The sequence below is a fragment of the Emys orbicularis genome, chromosome 4, assembly GCF_028017835.1.
Source record: "Emys orbicularis isolate rEmyOrb1 chromosome 4, rEmyOrb1.hap1, whole genome shotgun sequence".
Lineage (NCBI taxonomy): Eukaryota > Metazoa > Chordata > Testudines > Emydidae > Emys > Emys orbicularis.
The window spans coordinates 49475820-49490753 of record NC_088686.1 but is presented as its reverse complement, the minus strand read 5'-3'; the positions used below and the strand labels follow the sequence as shown (position 1 = coordinate 49490753).

General features: G+C 36.7%; 1 protein-coding gene across 1 annotated transcript in view; it reads left to right on the top strand.

The window, feature by feature from the left end:
* The window catches only part of NPAS3 (neuronal PAS domain protein 3), a 564171-nt gene that overhangs the window by 152710 nt on the left and 396527 nt on the right, over positions 1-14934 (top strand). Inside the window, exon 2 of the mRNA XM_065403876.1 lies at positions 3101-3177. Coding sequence (XP_065259948.1) covers positions 3101-3177 — 77 coding nt within the window. The remainder of the gene's footprint in view (positions 1-3100; positions 3178-14934) is intronic.

Genomic DNA, 14934 nt, shown 5'->3' with positions numbered 1-14934 from the left:
AGGCCATAATGGTATCCTGTTTAACATATTTATGTTGGTTGTAAAATTAGGAACTGTCATTAGAGCCCCACATCACCTGCATAAGGGCAAAACACATAAATCAAGAGGCGTTCCAGCACCATAAAAATGACATAGAACTGAATGGCATGAAACTCTCACAAGATATTTATGCACATGGATACCATGTACCAAGACACATGTGTAGGTTTTTAGTGGATTTGATTGACAAATATTAAAGGTGTGATTATCCAGTCCAGTTTGCATTTTCTAACATCAGCTCACTTATATTGGAATATTGTAATTTGAACCCCCCCACCCCCCCCACACACACACTTTGAAACTGAAAGGGTCTAAAGTGCAAAAGGACAGATGAGCTATTAGTAAAAAGGCTTCTACATCACAGCTATTGCTTTAAAACTCCACATGCAGATCATTTACTGATTTCTGTTTGATCATATCCATAGACCTTATTCAAGTTATGTCATTCGCACGCTGAACAACCATCATGTGCAATTAACACTGTAGAACTGGAAGCAATAATCAGTAAATCAGCTACATTTAAAAATATGCCAGTGAATTTTAGGGAGTGGTGTATAGAAATAGAACATTAATCAGAAAAAATATCTGAGTGGTGATGTCTTTAGGCTTGGTGTGAAAAATAAATCACAGTCTAGTTGAAAGAAAGAGAACCAGTTAAGTTTTGTTTGTTTGTTTTAGACAATGATTATATAAAAAGAAGAAACAATGCTTAAGGAACACCTGTAGATTTTTCCCACTTGGTTTCTGGTAAACCATACATGAAACGGCTGTATTGTGTGCAGTACTTACTGATAGTAATCATAATGAGAACACTGATAACCTTTACAATGCTGTATATCTTACTCTAGCTATAATTAAAGCTAAAGTTTCCCTAATAAATATGGCTGCACGTCCTATTCACGCTAACTGCTCAGGGCATTTCAGGGGGTAGGGCAAGCTAGATGGAGGGGATCATCTCTAAATATGAGCCTGTGTGTGGAGGACTGGGGGAGGAGTTAAAGAATAAGAGCCTAGAGTAGGGAAAGAAGACCACTTCATTTGCAGACTGAAGTAATCCTAAAGAATTTACAATGCTTTGAATTTTGTCCCTAAATCCTATACTTGATCAAAATCCTGCAAATTACAGGCATTCATGTAGCTATGGGGAAAGGAGAGACAAAAGCACTGATGAGCAAAACTATTCAGGGTCAGAGAAGTGGGGGTCAGTTTGTGGAGTGAAAACCAAAAGTAAAATTGATTAGTAAGAAACTAAGTCAAGTACAAGTATAATATTGATGTGACATATCTCTTCAGCTATTGTATGGAGTAAAAGTGCATAACTGATTGTGACATAAAAATCTATTGTCTCAATTCAGTATGTAATGAAAGAATCTGGGAAAACCCTGCATTTGTTTTAGCTGTTTTTATGTATGTTCTTGGTTTCCTTTCAGAGAGTAGATGAAGATGACATGGAAATATTAGGTCTGGAGCAGTCACCATTTGTAACTGTTATAGGCTGTTGCCTGAATCTATTAACAACAAAGTCAATTGTGTGTCCAGTATAAATAGTTTAGAATTTCCTGCAAGGAAATTACATGAAGCATCAGTAAGGAGTGACATTACACTTATAAGTCAACATCCCTGTCATTACTTGACCTATACCTTTGTGTGCAAATATCAGACTTGGCAGCTGATGTCACAGAAGACTTCTACAAATTGTTGCTCTAAAATTAGTTTTTATTGGACAATTGATAATCAGCCTGCTAACAAGTTAGCCTGTTCAGTAACAGCTTTGGACTACTTTGTTGGTCTAGTACGCTATATTTGTTGTTACCTATTACAAACTTTATCACTGAGCTTCCTTGGCTAAATACATTGAGTTAGATTATGTCTTCAAGGCACTGTGGTGTGTAGAGATGCAACACTGCCTCTTGTGCTCCAGGGGCACTGTTCCACCAGGGTCTTAGATGTGAATATGTCTGCCCTCTGCAAGGGGGAGGGGAGTCTCCTTAAACCATCTCCCCTCTTCCCTTGTCCCCCATTTCCCCCAAGCAGAGCTAGACACAATCTAGACCTAAAACAAAAAACTCTATATCTACAGTAGGTTACTTTCTCCCCTGCTTGGCTGTGTTTAGCCATCTATTACTGTCTTGTTGTTCCTGGAACCCCATATGAAGTAGAGATTAATGAAAGTTCTACTGTGTGATTTCTTGATTTTTTTCTCTTATTTTAGTCATCATTGCCTTTGAAAACATAACTGCAAGTTACTCCCTTTCTATTTTTAAAACTATTTATTTTAACAAATAGTATGGAGATTGCTGTTTGAAGACACAGCAGTTACCTTGGTATCTGGGATATTGCAATATTTCCTTATACTTACAATAGGAAATAGTTTTGATACCTCAGATATCATGGAGAGGAAATTGTTTGCAAATGGTGACTTTTTCAGGCACTTCAGTCCACTTTCAAATGAAGGAGGTAGCATGTTCAGAAAGACATATTTCTTATCTTTACAATTATGGAGTAATTTTGGGGGTTTTGTCTGCACATTTGGGTGCACACGTGTTATATTTAGCATCTTCTACTTTAATATTTCTTATTTTATTTACCAAACCTGGTCCATAGTCTTAGCAATATGAACAAAGAAACTTCTATCGGGACTTGTGCCATATTTGTCTAGTTGGGTGGCTCTCAAACTATTTACCAGCTCTCTATGTGTTATGTGGGCCCCATCCACACAATATATATACTACCTGCATGGCCCTGAGACTGTCACATGGGCTGCAGCTGTGTGCTGATTGGGCCACAGGTTGAGAACCATTAGTATTGCATGTTAATTTTCATAGTTCCCGGGCACTTTAACAGCTTTGAAAAGAATAATATTGTGCCACAAAATTCAAGTCACTGAAAGTTATATAGTGATTTTACTTACTATAGTGCAAGGCAAAGTTGTAATTAACACTAATGGTGTTTAAAAATGCAAGAGTCCATGTCTATAGTATCTTTCCAGTGGTGTAATCAGGGATACAGCATGACTGAATGTGCAGACATTGGAACATAATTGTTTTTTATTCAGTTATAGGTGCCCAGCGCAGGAGAAGCCCCAGTGCCCTTGCCATTGAAGTATTTGAATCACATTTGGGAAGTCACATTTTACAGGTAAAAATAATGGCTTTACCAAAATAATCAAGATGACTAGACAGTAACAATATTTCTGCCAATTATTATGCTGTTATCAGGGCTTACGTTTATGAGATTTTTTTTTTACAGATTCCAATTTTTTCTTTTTAGAAAGTCTATGAGTGAGAGAAATTTAATGAGATAGGGAGGGCAAGTACTCTTTGTGCTGTAATAATTTAGATGAATCACACTATGTAGCTATATTGGACTGTGCAGTAACTGTTGCTCACAGATATACTGTGTGTGTATAAAACACCATTTTGGGTAAATAATTTGATTTTTGTAAGTGTCCTGTTCAGATTTAGATTTTCTTTTCTCATTTTAGTTTACAAGCACCATTTCCCTTCCCCTGCCCACAATTGTCATGACTCTAACAGTGCAAATTACAAAAATCTTCATAGAGAAGAAATAACAGCATGTCTTCCAGGTCTTAGTAGTAAATGAGATAAGAATAATTTGATTTTTCCCAAAGCATTTTATGACACCGTACAGTAGGTATATGTGAAAAAGATTAGATTGAACAGAAATGACCTGATAGAGACATTCATGTATGTTATGTGTTTTGTTTTGTCAGGGCTTCGTGATTCCACAAAACATTTTTTAGGTTTTAGTTGTCATAGAGTAGAAGCAGGTAACAAAGGCAACAGCAACAAAATGGGCAGTGTTTTGTCAATGTAGACTAAAAAAACAAACAAAAAACCTTATGGAAATAAGAAACCTGCTGTGCATATGGTCTTTTCTAACTGCAGCACTAAATAACTGCTGTTATTTAGCAGAAATTTCTGCTTCTCAATCCGAGTATGCAGCATGGAATATTGTCTTTTGATATGCAAGAGAAGCAAGTTAGGATACTATAATGAGAAATATTCCACTTCATCTGAAACAATTGAGAGGTATTTCTCTGTACTACCGCAGCTGTAGCTTTCAAAGGAGCTATGGATAATCTCCAGGTTTTCATACCTTTTTGCAGTTAGCTAAAGTAAAATGGTAACAAAGATAATTCTAGCAAAACGTAAAAATTACCACTGGAATGAATTTCCCTTAAGTGCAAAAAATATGAATGAAGTGATTTAATTATTTGTATGTCCTTGGCAGAGGTCTAGGTTCAAGGTTTTAGTGCTGTAAGCAAATACTTATGTTATGGTTACTGTACCAAAGATGGTAAATGTGCATCACTGAGTTTTGCATAATAGACACAAATGCGGTTGTGCTGTCTCACAGATGTAACAAAACAATACAAAAAAAGAATAAATAAGCAGCAGTTTTGTGATGTTTGAGTTTGTGTAATTTGTCAGCATGCTGCTATGAATATATAAATACATACTGTATACGTAAAGGTACGCTTTTTACAATATGTATTACTAGTAATACCCAGATAAAACCTCATTGAAATTGATTTGTATCCAGTTTTAGTCCAGATGTCGATCATGACCTTATAATATGCATAAAATTCATTTTGTTATTTGAGGTCTATCACACTACAACCTTATTAGCTATTTGGAATGTAAATTTTTCATTCATTGAATGGCTAAGAAGCTTTCATCATTTTTTTATCTGCTTAAAGCAGATTTCCTATTTATTTTGGATTTCCCCCCCAACTAATACATAGGGGAGGTAAGAGGTACACAGATAGCAAAAAATCACTACAGCATGTGGAGTTGATGGTTTTCAGTCTGAGTCACCATAAATTCCATATTGAATATCTGTTGAGGTGTGGCCTTTTCAAAGAGGGTGTTGGTCTCTCCAAATTGCTTCCATTAATCTTCAGCAGAATTGATAAAAGAAAGTTCTAGGGTGACATTTAAAAGAGAATAGATTGTGGATGATGGATAAAGAGCGCAGTGAACTTATAATGGATGTAAGTTAGTCATAATATGTTAAAAATCTTGTCTCGCTTTAGCAGGCTAAAACGTATAAAACAACACTCAGTAAGAGATTATAGGGAAAGCATTGAAATACAGTAGCTGCAGGAATCTCAGACTATCACCTTGTGATGTCATTGGTAGAAGCACCTTGTGATGTCATTGGAAAAGCACTCCAGAAGGTCGGAATACTAGTAAGATGTCACAAATCCAACTAGAGTCTCCTCCAGTGGAATGCTGCTCTAACAAATATTGCTTTGGTGGGCACTACTTCTAGAAATGACATTCAAAGCAATACTGTGGTAACTGTTATTTGAGAGAGAGAGAGATGAACAGAGAAATACGAGCCAACCTGCAAAAAGTACTGTATTGCAGGAGTACCCATATTTTTCAGAATCTGTGATCTAAGGAAGCTGGATTAATAGGTAATCTGTTCAGTGCCCTTCATAATTAATATTTTAAAGTCCTGGCTAAAGGTAAATTCAGAAATTAAAGAGACTTTTTCTAATACTTTTGTTAATTCAAAATTTATTGACAGACACACGAGAACCACAATATAATCTATATTTAAAAAGTGTACATAGTTTGTTTATAGTGATGTTATAAAAATAGAAATGGAGCAACATCTTGTGACATTTTAAATCTTGATTCTACAAGCAAGTACTCTCAGTCAATCATGTCAAAAATTTCCAAGCCACAGCCAATTGCAGTATATCATACTGAAGAGATGATTCCCACGGTAGGTTTATGGCCAAAAGAAACTACGCACAATGTGCTCATGGAAAAAAAAGGAAATACCCCAAATATTATTATAGCAGTAGCCTCACAATCAGAAAAGAAGCTTTCAGACATTATCCAATTAAAACACCTGGATGGAGAAATAGTGGGAATGCCTTGAATAGAAGAGAAACCAGATAATTAGAGTCGCCCATTAATTATTAGCAAGACTTCATTATACTCCACATTCATCTTGTGCATGAGAGTAGCTTTATAATGAGGTTAGGCTGCAATGAAAAATATCTTAAATTTTACCTCTGTGGTGTATTTTTTACTTCATTATAAGTTCAATGAAACAAATTTGATTTCTGTTATCTCTTATTGGCAAACTTTAGTTCAAGGAAGACTTAAAAGTTAAGATGAATATGGTCAGTTTACATCTCTTGATACTTTCTTTAACTTCTTAACTATTGAGGATTAAGAAAAGGGGTCAGTGACCCCATATTCTTTATATAATCAAGAATGATCAGGAAATGTAGAACTAAATATAGAGAAAAGGGAAAGTTAGTGAATATATTTGCATATGCAAATTAGCTTAATTGATACTGCTTGCCTCTACAGGGATTTTTCATTACAAACTGGAGTGCTACATTGTTCAGCTCATATTGAGTAATTTAGTAACTAATGAGACCAGTTTGCACTAATTTGCATATGATAAATGAGCTTAATTGCAGTAAATAACTTGGAGGCATAATTACTTAATTTTCCTGTGTTGCACGGCTTTTAAGTTCACGTATGAACAACTCAAGATAATTTTGCATATTTAAATTAGTTGCTTTTAAAATTTCTTGAACAAAAAAGAACACACCTTAGGATTTGAACTGGAAAACAATTGAAAGTAAAGTTTACAGTATTTTTAGTAAAAATTTAGATAAGTTCTTAAATATGTGTTTTGTTTTATAGTTTTTTTATGCCAAGCTCTTATCAAAGTAGATATATTTAGTATTAGACAGTAAGCTTTAAATGTAAGATTTGGAAAGAAATATTCCATTAACAATAACAACAGCAACTTTGTATCTAAATTGCAGTGATTCTTACTGACTGTGTACTCCTGTATATAAGAGCAGTAACTTTTAAAAATTGAAGTCAATGCTGTGAAAGTGCCTGACTGATTGGTCAGCAACTGTAGTTTTTTAATGGTGCATTAAATTATCATACACAATTGCACAGGCAGTGGTTGTGTTAGATTCTACAAACTGCCCTACTAGTGTACTTCTACTCAATTTTTTATGCACCATCCCTTTCACTCAGAAGACTATTCAAGTTTCCATGTCCACTAAATCTTCATTTTATTTGTGGACTTTATCGTGGTGCCAGTTATAATGGTGCTTTATGTCATGTGGAGTTGTTCACAAGGAAGTGAATTGAGAACACCAGCTCAGTTCCCGTAGGTCAAAAAAACCCCAAACACTTAGCCAACGTTTGGGCCATTACAGGCCTTAGATGGATTTGAGCCAGTGAACAAGGAGTGAAAAAGCTCAAAATCCCAGTGACAATCCCCAGGACCATCTAATAGCACTATAACAGTGAGCCCAGTCATGCCCCCATGATTTGCAGGTGGAGTGGGATTGTACTGATTTCTCCATCCTGTGCTGAAAAAGGGCTCAGCTACTTTCTCAACAGCATTCTCTCCTTTTCTCAGGGCTTACAGAAGGTGATCTTGGGGGATTTGTACATTGTCCTCATACCACCCTTGAAAAAATCAGAAAAACAGAAATCCACTTTAGATTGTGCCTCACCATCAGAGCTGGGAATTCCTCTTTCCTTCCTCTAAGGGTCATCTTCATGATGTTTCTGGTCCAGTGACTCCTTGTCAGCATGGCTTAGAAGGAGCCACACTGTCAAGGACCAAATCAGAGCTAGTTGGGACTTGTGATGCTGCGGAATCTTTATGTGATAGTCCATGGTCTCCTGTGGATTGGATGGGGATCTGGCGTGTTTGTGTGCATCCTTTTCTGAGCTAGGGAAACTCCAATCCTTTGGTGGAATGGTAAAGGAGAAATTTCCACAAGTAATTCTTAGTGGAGGTTTACTCTTCTTTCGCTCCATTCTACAGGATCTCACATGGGATTGGGGCCATTGAGTTTTCTTCAGCTTTTCTGCATTTAAAAACTCAAAAAAGTCCCAAATCCACCCTTGGGTATAAGAAGTCTGCTGCATTGCTGCTAACATTTTACACAACTTACATTAAATTACATATTTTCATGGAGAATCTAAGAGCCATATGTGTTTTGTTCTTGATTCACAAATACAGTGCCCAGAAAACCCATTTGTCAGCTAGTATGTGAGAATGTAGTACAAACAAATCTGTGTGGGTCTAATAAAAGGTACTTTCTTGACTCTTAAATGTATTCTGTTTGTTGCCAAATGTAGGGGTACACTTGTAATCAAATATTTTAATACCTGCTTAAAAAAAACATACTTATAATCCAGAAAAATCTTTTCAATTTTGAAAAATGCCCCTTATTGTTTTTTTATATTTGTAAAGAGAATATAAACATTAGTTTTTGTAATAAATGTAATACAGTAATAGTAGTATGTAACAGTATTAATGTAGTGTTTGTGACACTCTGGGTTACTGATCTTTAGAGTTGGCCAGTTATTCATTTTCAATAATGTCCTGTGTGAATTTAACATTCCTTGCTATTTGAAAATCACTGAAAAACTATTCCTGATACATTTGGATGTAGTTGCTATTAATAAATATTCACCAAATAGTTTGGACAAAATGTTTCTTGACCGGGGGTTGATTGTGAACGTTTTGCCAGTTAATTACAGTGACTATTGACTTTTTGTTATTCATACTGTGTAGTTGTTCACCCAAATAACATAGCTGCTTTTGAAAATGTTATCCTAAGTCCCATTTGCAGAAGTGACTTAGGCACCTAGGAGGTTGAGATTCATTGAAAGACAATGGGATTGAGGCTCCTAAGTATCTAAGTCAGTTTTGAAAAAGGGACTTAACCTCCTGTATAACTAAGGTCCTTTGGGAAATTTTACCTATGGTCTTGTTTCTACTTCCTGATTGGTTGATTGAGACATTTTAAACAGGAGAAAAAACAAATAAGTAATAATGAGTAACACACTTATATTATGATTTTTTGGGTAAATATTCATTTGGGCTAAATATTGTGAAGCTGTTGGGATTCATTTACACTTTCATGAATGGCCAGCAGTTCTCAGAATACTCACTAACATCAATAATATAGAAGCATGAATAGTAACAGATTGAATGATTTGTCAGATTGTTTTTTTCATATTTAACCAGTTCTATTGCAATTATAATTGAAAACTGTTGTTATGAAAAAATTTCCTCTCTACTTCCAAAGGATGTAACATCTTTTGTCCTGTTGTAGAAACATGTGCCATTATATACACAAAGGAAGAAAGCTGTATAGAATTTATAAGAAACTACCAGATCACCAGAGAGTTTTCTGCGTATGGTAATAGGCCTTGGTCTTCCATTTCTCTTTCTATGTTTGCAGCATTGTTATTGCACCAATAGGAGCACAGTGACATCCATCAAACATGGTAGATTCAAAAGGTGGAAAGAGTTCATTAAATGTTCTCACTACAATATGTTATAACATTTTAAATATATTGATATTTATTTATAATAATCACCAACAGTATAACAAGATAATGACACAATTTATTTGTTCTCATGACTAAGAAGATGTCTTGAAGGTAACAGATTAACTGGAGAGTATGCTGGCAAAGTTTTTCATGCATTGTAAACATGTATTAGGTGTGTAACCAATTTAGTTTGTGCAAAACCTGTGACTCTTCACTGTTAAAGTCAGAGGAAAGATCAGGGAGTGGAGCAGGTCTTCTACATTTTTCAGGTAATGAAAGATGGTACAGAAGTTGCACATAGTTAATAATGTAGTTTGGAAACAAAAAATGCTTCCTTTGGGTAGAAACAAGCAGCAATATTTAGCCATGTGAGTAGGAAGACTGCTAAGAGTTAAAATTGGCAAAACAGAATGAATGATCATTATTGAATAAGACAATAAGAAGCAGTTAATTTTTGTTCAGCCACAAATGTTTAAGTATTGTAAAAGTTTGGGGAGTTTTAAAATTGATATCACATACTTCATGGTTATTCATTTTAAGTACAAAAACACGTATAAATCGGCATCAAGTGCATAGGTGACCTTGGAGCTTGATGGGTGGCAGGGCACATTTCCAATCTTCTCAGAGATTCTTATTAGGGCACAGGGCCCTACCTGACCTGAGAGCTGGAAGAGAGGAGAAACAGATAGTAAGGTGTTGGAGTGCTGTAAAATTTTAGGGAAAAGATTCCTCTTCTCATGTACTATTTTCGACAACTTTAAGTATTATATAATGAGGTGAACTCTGTACAACACCGGTTAGGATAGCAACAGTGACATGAGACTAAAGGTGAGGAAGCAGCAGGTGGTAGTCCTGGAATATATAGATGATTATGCCAGTCTAGAAAGGATATTAACTGAAAAGAGTCTACTGCTGGCTTGGAAATGTGTGGACAAGAAATGGCAATTGCTAATGATGTCAGTGGTGCAGTATGTAACTATAAAAGGTGACAGTTCAGTTTCTTATAGAGTTGTACTGGATTAAGGGGACAGGTTGTTCACAGATCTATGTTAGCATATGGCATAGGGAGGAAATGTGGTGAAGTGTACAAAATTTTAGTCACACTTATTAAACATTTGGGGCAGAGTTCTGGACTTGCTGAAGGAAAGGAGGGTGAGGAAGTAGAATGATTGTCTGGCTATACCGAAAAAAAGATAGGACACATTTGACATGGGTTTAATCAGGTTGCAACTTTATTATTAGGTGTCTGGGACTACCCAGCAGATAAAAGTGTACAGTACAGGTAACCCCATGTTTATTCCATAATTACCTGGGGGTGGGGGGGTTTTCACCAGCTCCCCCTCTTTTTCCATCCAGGGACTCAAGCAAATCCATTGCTGGTACCTTATCTTCCACACCCCCTCGTAGGAGGGTTTAGGTGGGCTATAAGAATGGAGTCCCCAACCGCTCCCATTCTTTCCTTTAACGAACACCTCAGTAGTTTTCATCTCTCCCCCTCCCCCAAGTCATAAAGCACTGTTCCCTTCAGCCAGCCAGCCAAATACCCCCATCCCCGCTTAAAGGTGCAGGGCAGTGATTACTGTTGACATTCAACATGGCAGATTAAAGTTGTATATCAGTTGTTAAATTCAAGGGATGAGGGGTGTTGTAGTTTAAACCAATCAATGAAATGGTCTTTAACAGTGTTTTGGCAGTTAAGAGGCATGCATTGTGTGATAAAATGGAATACACAGGTAACAAGGTAGATTGGAGAAGCGGATTAAAGATGGCATAGGCCTCCAAAGGGGAGTGATTTCAAAAGACACATCCTCTACTTTATACATTTTAATTATGAATTGGACCCTCATCTTTGTCACACATAATTCACTGTTATCAGACTCATTCCTTTGTTCAAATAATATCCAAAGCTTTCAAGGGTGAAGCTGGAGGAGACATAGGTTGAGCTCATAAAGGTATAATCCAAAAAGTAACAGACTGTGAGAGAAAAGAGTTGCATAGGGGGGAAAAATAGACTGGCAGGAAAAACTAAAAACTTCTCTATACCCATGCAAAAACCTTTAAAGGCAAACATAGTTAATCTAGAATATCTGATAACAAAACATAGTTTAGGCATAATAGGCCTTTCTGAAGAATGATGAGATCACAATAATGAATGGGATGCAGTAATTAGATTAATGTAAATTCAGCAAGAAAGACTGATTCCACCATAAGGAGAGGGAGTAGTACCATACTAGGGGGGGGGGACCCTAAAAAAACAAGTAAAACAGATTTGAAGAAAATGAAATTTCCAACTGGGCGGAAAGAATCTGTACAGATACAAATCCCAAATTCTAAGAATAGAAATATGATTATATCATGGGCAACTGGATCAGAGAAGTATTGGGTGCTCATTGTTGAGAAAAAGAGAGAGACCATATGATCTACTGAAACAATAATATCATATGACATCAACTGTCCAGATATTAACTGCTCAAAAGTCACATCATGGCACAGTTTTAAGGCAGGACTATGGGACTAATACCTGTAGTGTTGTGAAAAAGTTAGTAGGATCTCTGAAAACTACAGAAGATCAATATCTCAGTTGTACAGTATGTCTTCATTGAAATAGGACACCCCCAGTAACAAAATTCTGCCTTAGATTCAAGGACGCATAGTATTTCATTTTTTTTCCAGAGATGAGTATTTAATACCTGCATTGGAGTCTGTCAAGGGTTGATCACGAGACTCGTCTAGTAGAGAAGCCACAAAACAGTCAGAAAAAAAGCTGAATCTCTAGTACTGATTTTAATGCTACAGCTGTTCCACTGGTGGAGAAAGGCATGGGGCTTCTAGGCACTTCTTTAATATAAGTAGTAATAAACAAATATAATAATGAGTAAACATAACTGTACTCACTGAGCTGAGTTCTGTGATCACTTAAACAGCTGTAAATCCAGAGCAACTCCACTGAAGGCTATGAAGCGATTTTGGAAATTAGAACAGAAGTTGGCTGAATATATTTCATTTTCTTAAAGAGAACTAGGAACTAAAGGCTAGTTCTGAATCTGAAAAGGCTAAACACCTCTGCACATGCATTGTTGTTTAAAATTGAGGCCTCAGATCAATGATCTGGAATACATGACAAGAGGACTTCCTGTGTTCAGAGACTTGAAAGATGCTAATTTACATATCCCAAGATGTCCCAGTCACAGTAAGTGCATTAGTTTGGACCCAGAAAGGCAATGCTTTCAATGCAAAGCTATATCAAAGATATGGCATCTTAACAGTAGCTGCCCAAGGGGGTGTGTATTAAGAGACCAAGGGGGGAAATATATATGTATATATAAAAAATCAAGTATCAAATTGTTTTGCAATTGAAGCTTGAAGCAACACACTTAAACCTGCATTTTATATGGCAACTATAGTACATGTAGTTTCGTTTAATAAAGAAATATTTGATCTGAGCTGGATACAGCATATCGTACTGTGTCATTTCACTCCTGAGAAAGTATTTGAGGAAAATGACATATCTCAGCACTGTTTGTTGACTGTTTTGTTGTCACCTGCTGAGTGTTGTCATTTCCATAGCCAGTGGGCTGTATTGAATCAGACAGAAGGAATAGGTCATTAACAGAAATGGAGGACTTTCTGCAGCCTGTAGAGGTTGAAGGAGGAATTTTTTCCCCTGCTACATCAACAAAACTGTATTTAATGGAGTCTTCATTCAGCTATGATTTTGGGGTTAGCCCTATTTTCAGCTGAAGTAATGCATGGGTTCTCCAAAAAGAACCATATCTTGAATGGAGATCATAAAGGTCCAGATGGGGACAATTAAAATGTTTTGATTTCTGGAAATCATTGGGTTTTCTCCCCTTCCCCACCTCTTCCCCTGGCACCAATCACATATGCACTGGGGGGGTAAGAAGGCTCTCAATTTTATATAAATGAATAGAAAAAAGTTTTTAAAAGGAAAATATATTTTTTATTTATATACTGTGACTATAAACAATGGCATTTGTCTCCACTTTGCAGAAACTACCAGTAATACAGATCCAAAGTTGACTGCATTGTTCCTTTCAGACTCCGTGGAGAGAAACCTAGAAATAATCTTTAGGTGGTCTTTAATCGGTCTAGTACAAATTTTTCAAATATCCTGTTTTTGGTGCATATCAGTGCATGGTGGGTTAGATTGGTACAAGCATCCTTCTTAGTTTTCCTTTTCCCCCCCTTTTTAATGTTTGTAAGATGTGCATTTGTTTGTTTCTTCACATGTCTAAAATGCATGTACACACAATTGATAGAGGGCTGAATTAAGGTAATCCAGGATTCCGGGCACACAACATAGAGCTCTTTGTATCTCTACTTCCATTATTCTGCCCTTGTGCTGTTACTCTGCCCCTACCTGGAGTGGCGGCCGGGGCAGCAGTGTGGGTCCTCTTATCCCAGCAGCAGCAGCAGCAGGGTCTTCCCCTTGGTTTTCAGTAGCAGTCTGCTGCACTCTTCTCCTGTCACACAGCTAGGCTATGTTTACTGTCAAGATCTTACAGCTGTACCGATGCAGCCTCAACACAGTAAGATCTCTTATGTAGCCATTCCATGCCGACAGGAGAGCGATCTCCCGTGAACTTAATTAAACCACCTTCAACAAGCAGTGGTAGCTATGTCCCATCAACATAGTGCTGTCCACACCAATGCTTATGTTGGTACAACCTATGTCTCTCAGGGGCGTGTTTTTTTCACATTCCTGAGTGACGTAAATTATGCCAACATAAGTGGTAATGTAGACATAGTCACAGTCTTCTGTTGGGTGACAGAAGAGACACCCAGAGCAGTGGGTCTCAGAGTTAATACCCAATTGAAATTCATGGGGTAGTTCACACCTCTCAGAACTATTGTTTCAGGCTGTGTGCAGATTCGGGGACATACTTCATTGAATTTGTTACATTTGGGTTATGATTTCATGCTTCTCTTTGCAACCATGATGGCTAAAAACTTATTGTTTAAAAAACTTAAATGAAAACTGAGATTTTGTTCACACACTGACTCCAGGAGCTGGAGACCTGGGCACAGGTCTCTGTGCCCATGCCTTAATCTGGTCCTGACTTGGAAAGTGCAAACACCTTTGCATGTCTTTAAAAAGTCTAATATTTGCATGAATGCAAACGTCTCATTTTGTAAAGTAAATGGGCAGACATCTATAAATGATACTACTTTCTGCTGTGAATCAAGTTGTTTAAAGTTGGTAACTCCTACTAATAACAAGAACAGACACAGTTAAAAAAGTCTGTGTTTTGAACGTTTCTATCTGCTTTAGCAGTATTCCCTGAACAGTACATAATGGGGTATACTACTAAAGCTGATAAAACTTTCAAAACAGAAGAAACTTTTTAAGTGCATCCATTGTTTTACATCTTCTTTGGGGAAGCCTTTAATGAGGTCACATAAATTCAAGTCAATGTTGAATTAAACCCATTAATTGGGTATAGCATTTAACCAATTAATCATTTTTCTTCTTGTATATAAGGATATATCCTTTTCACCG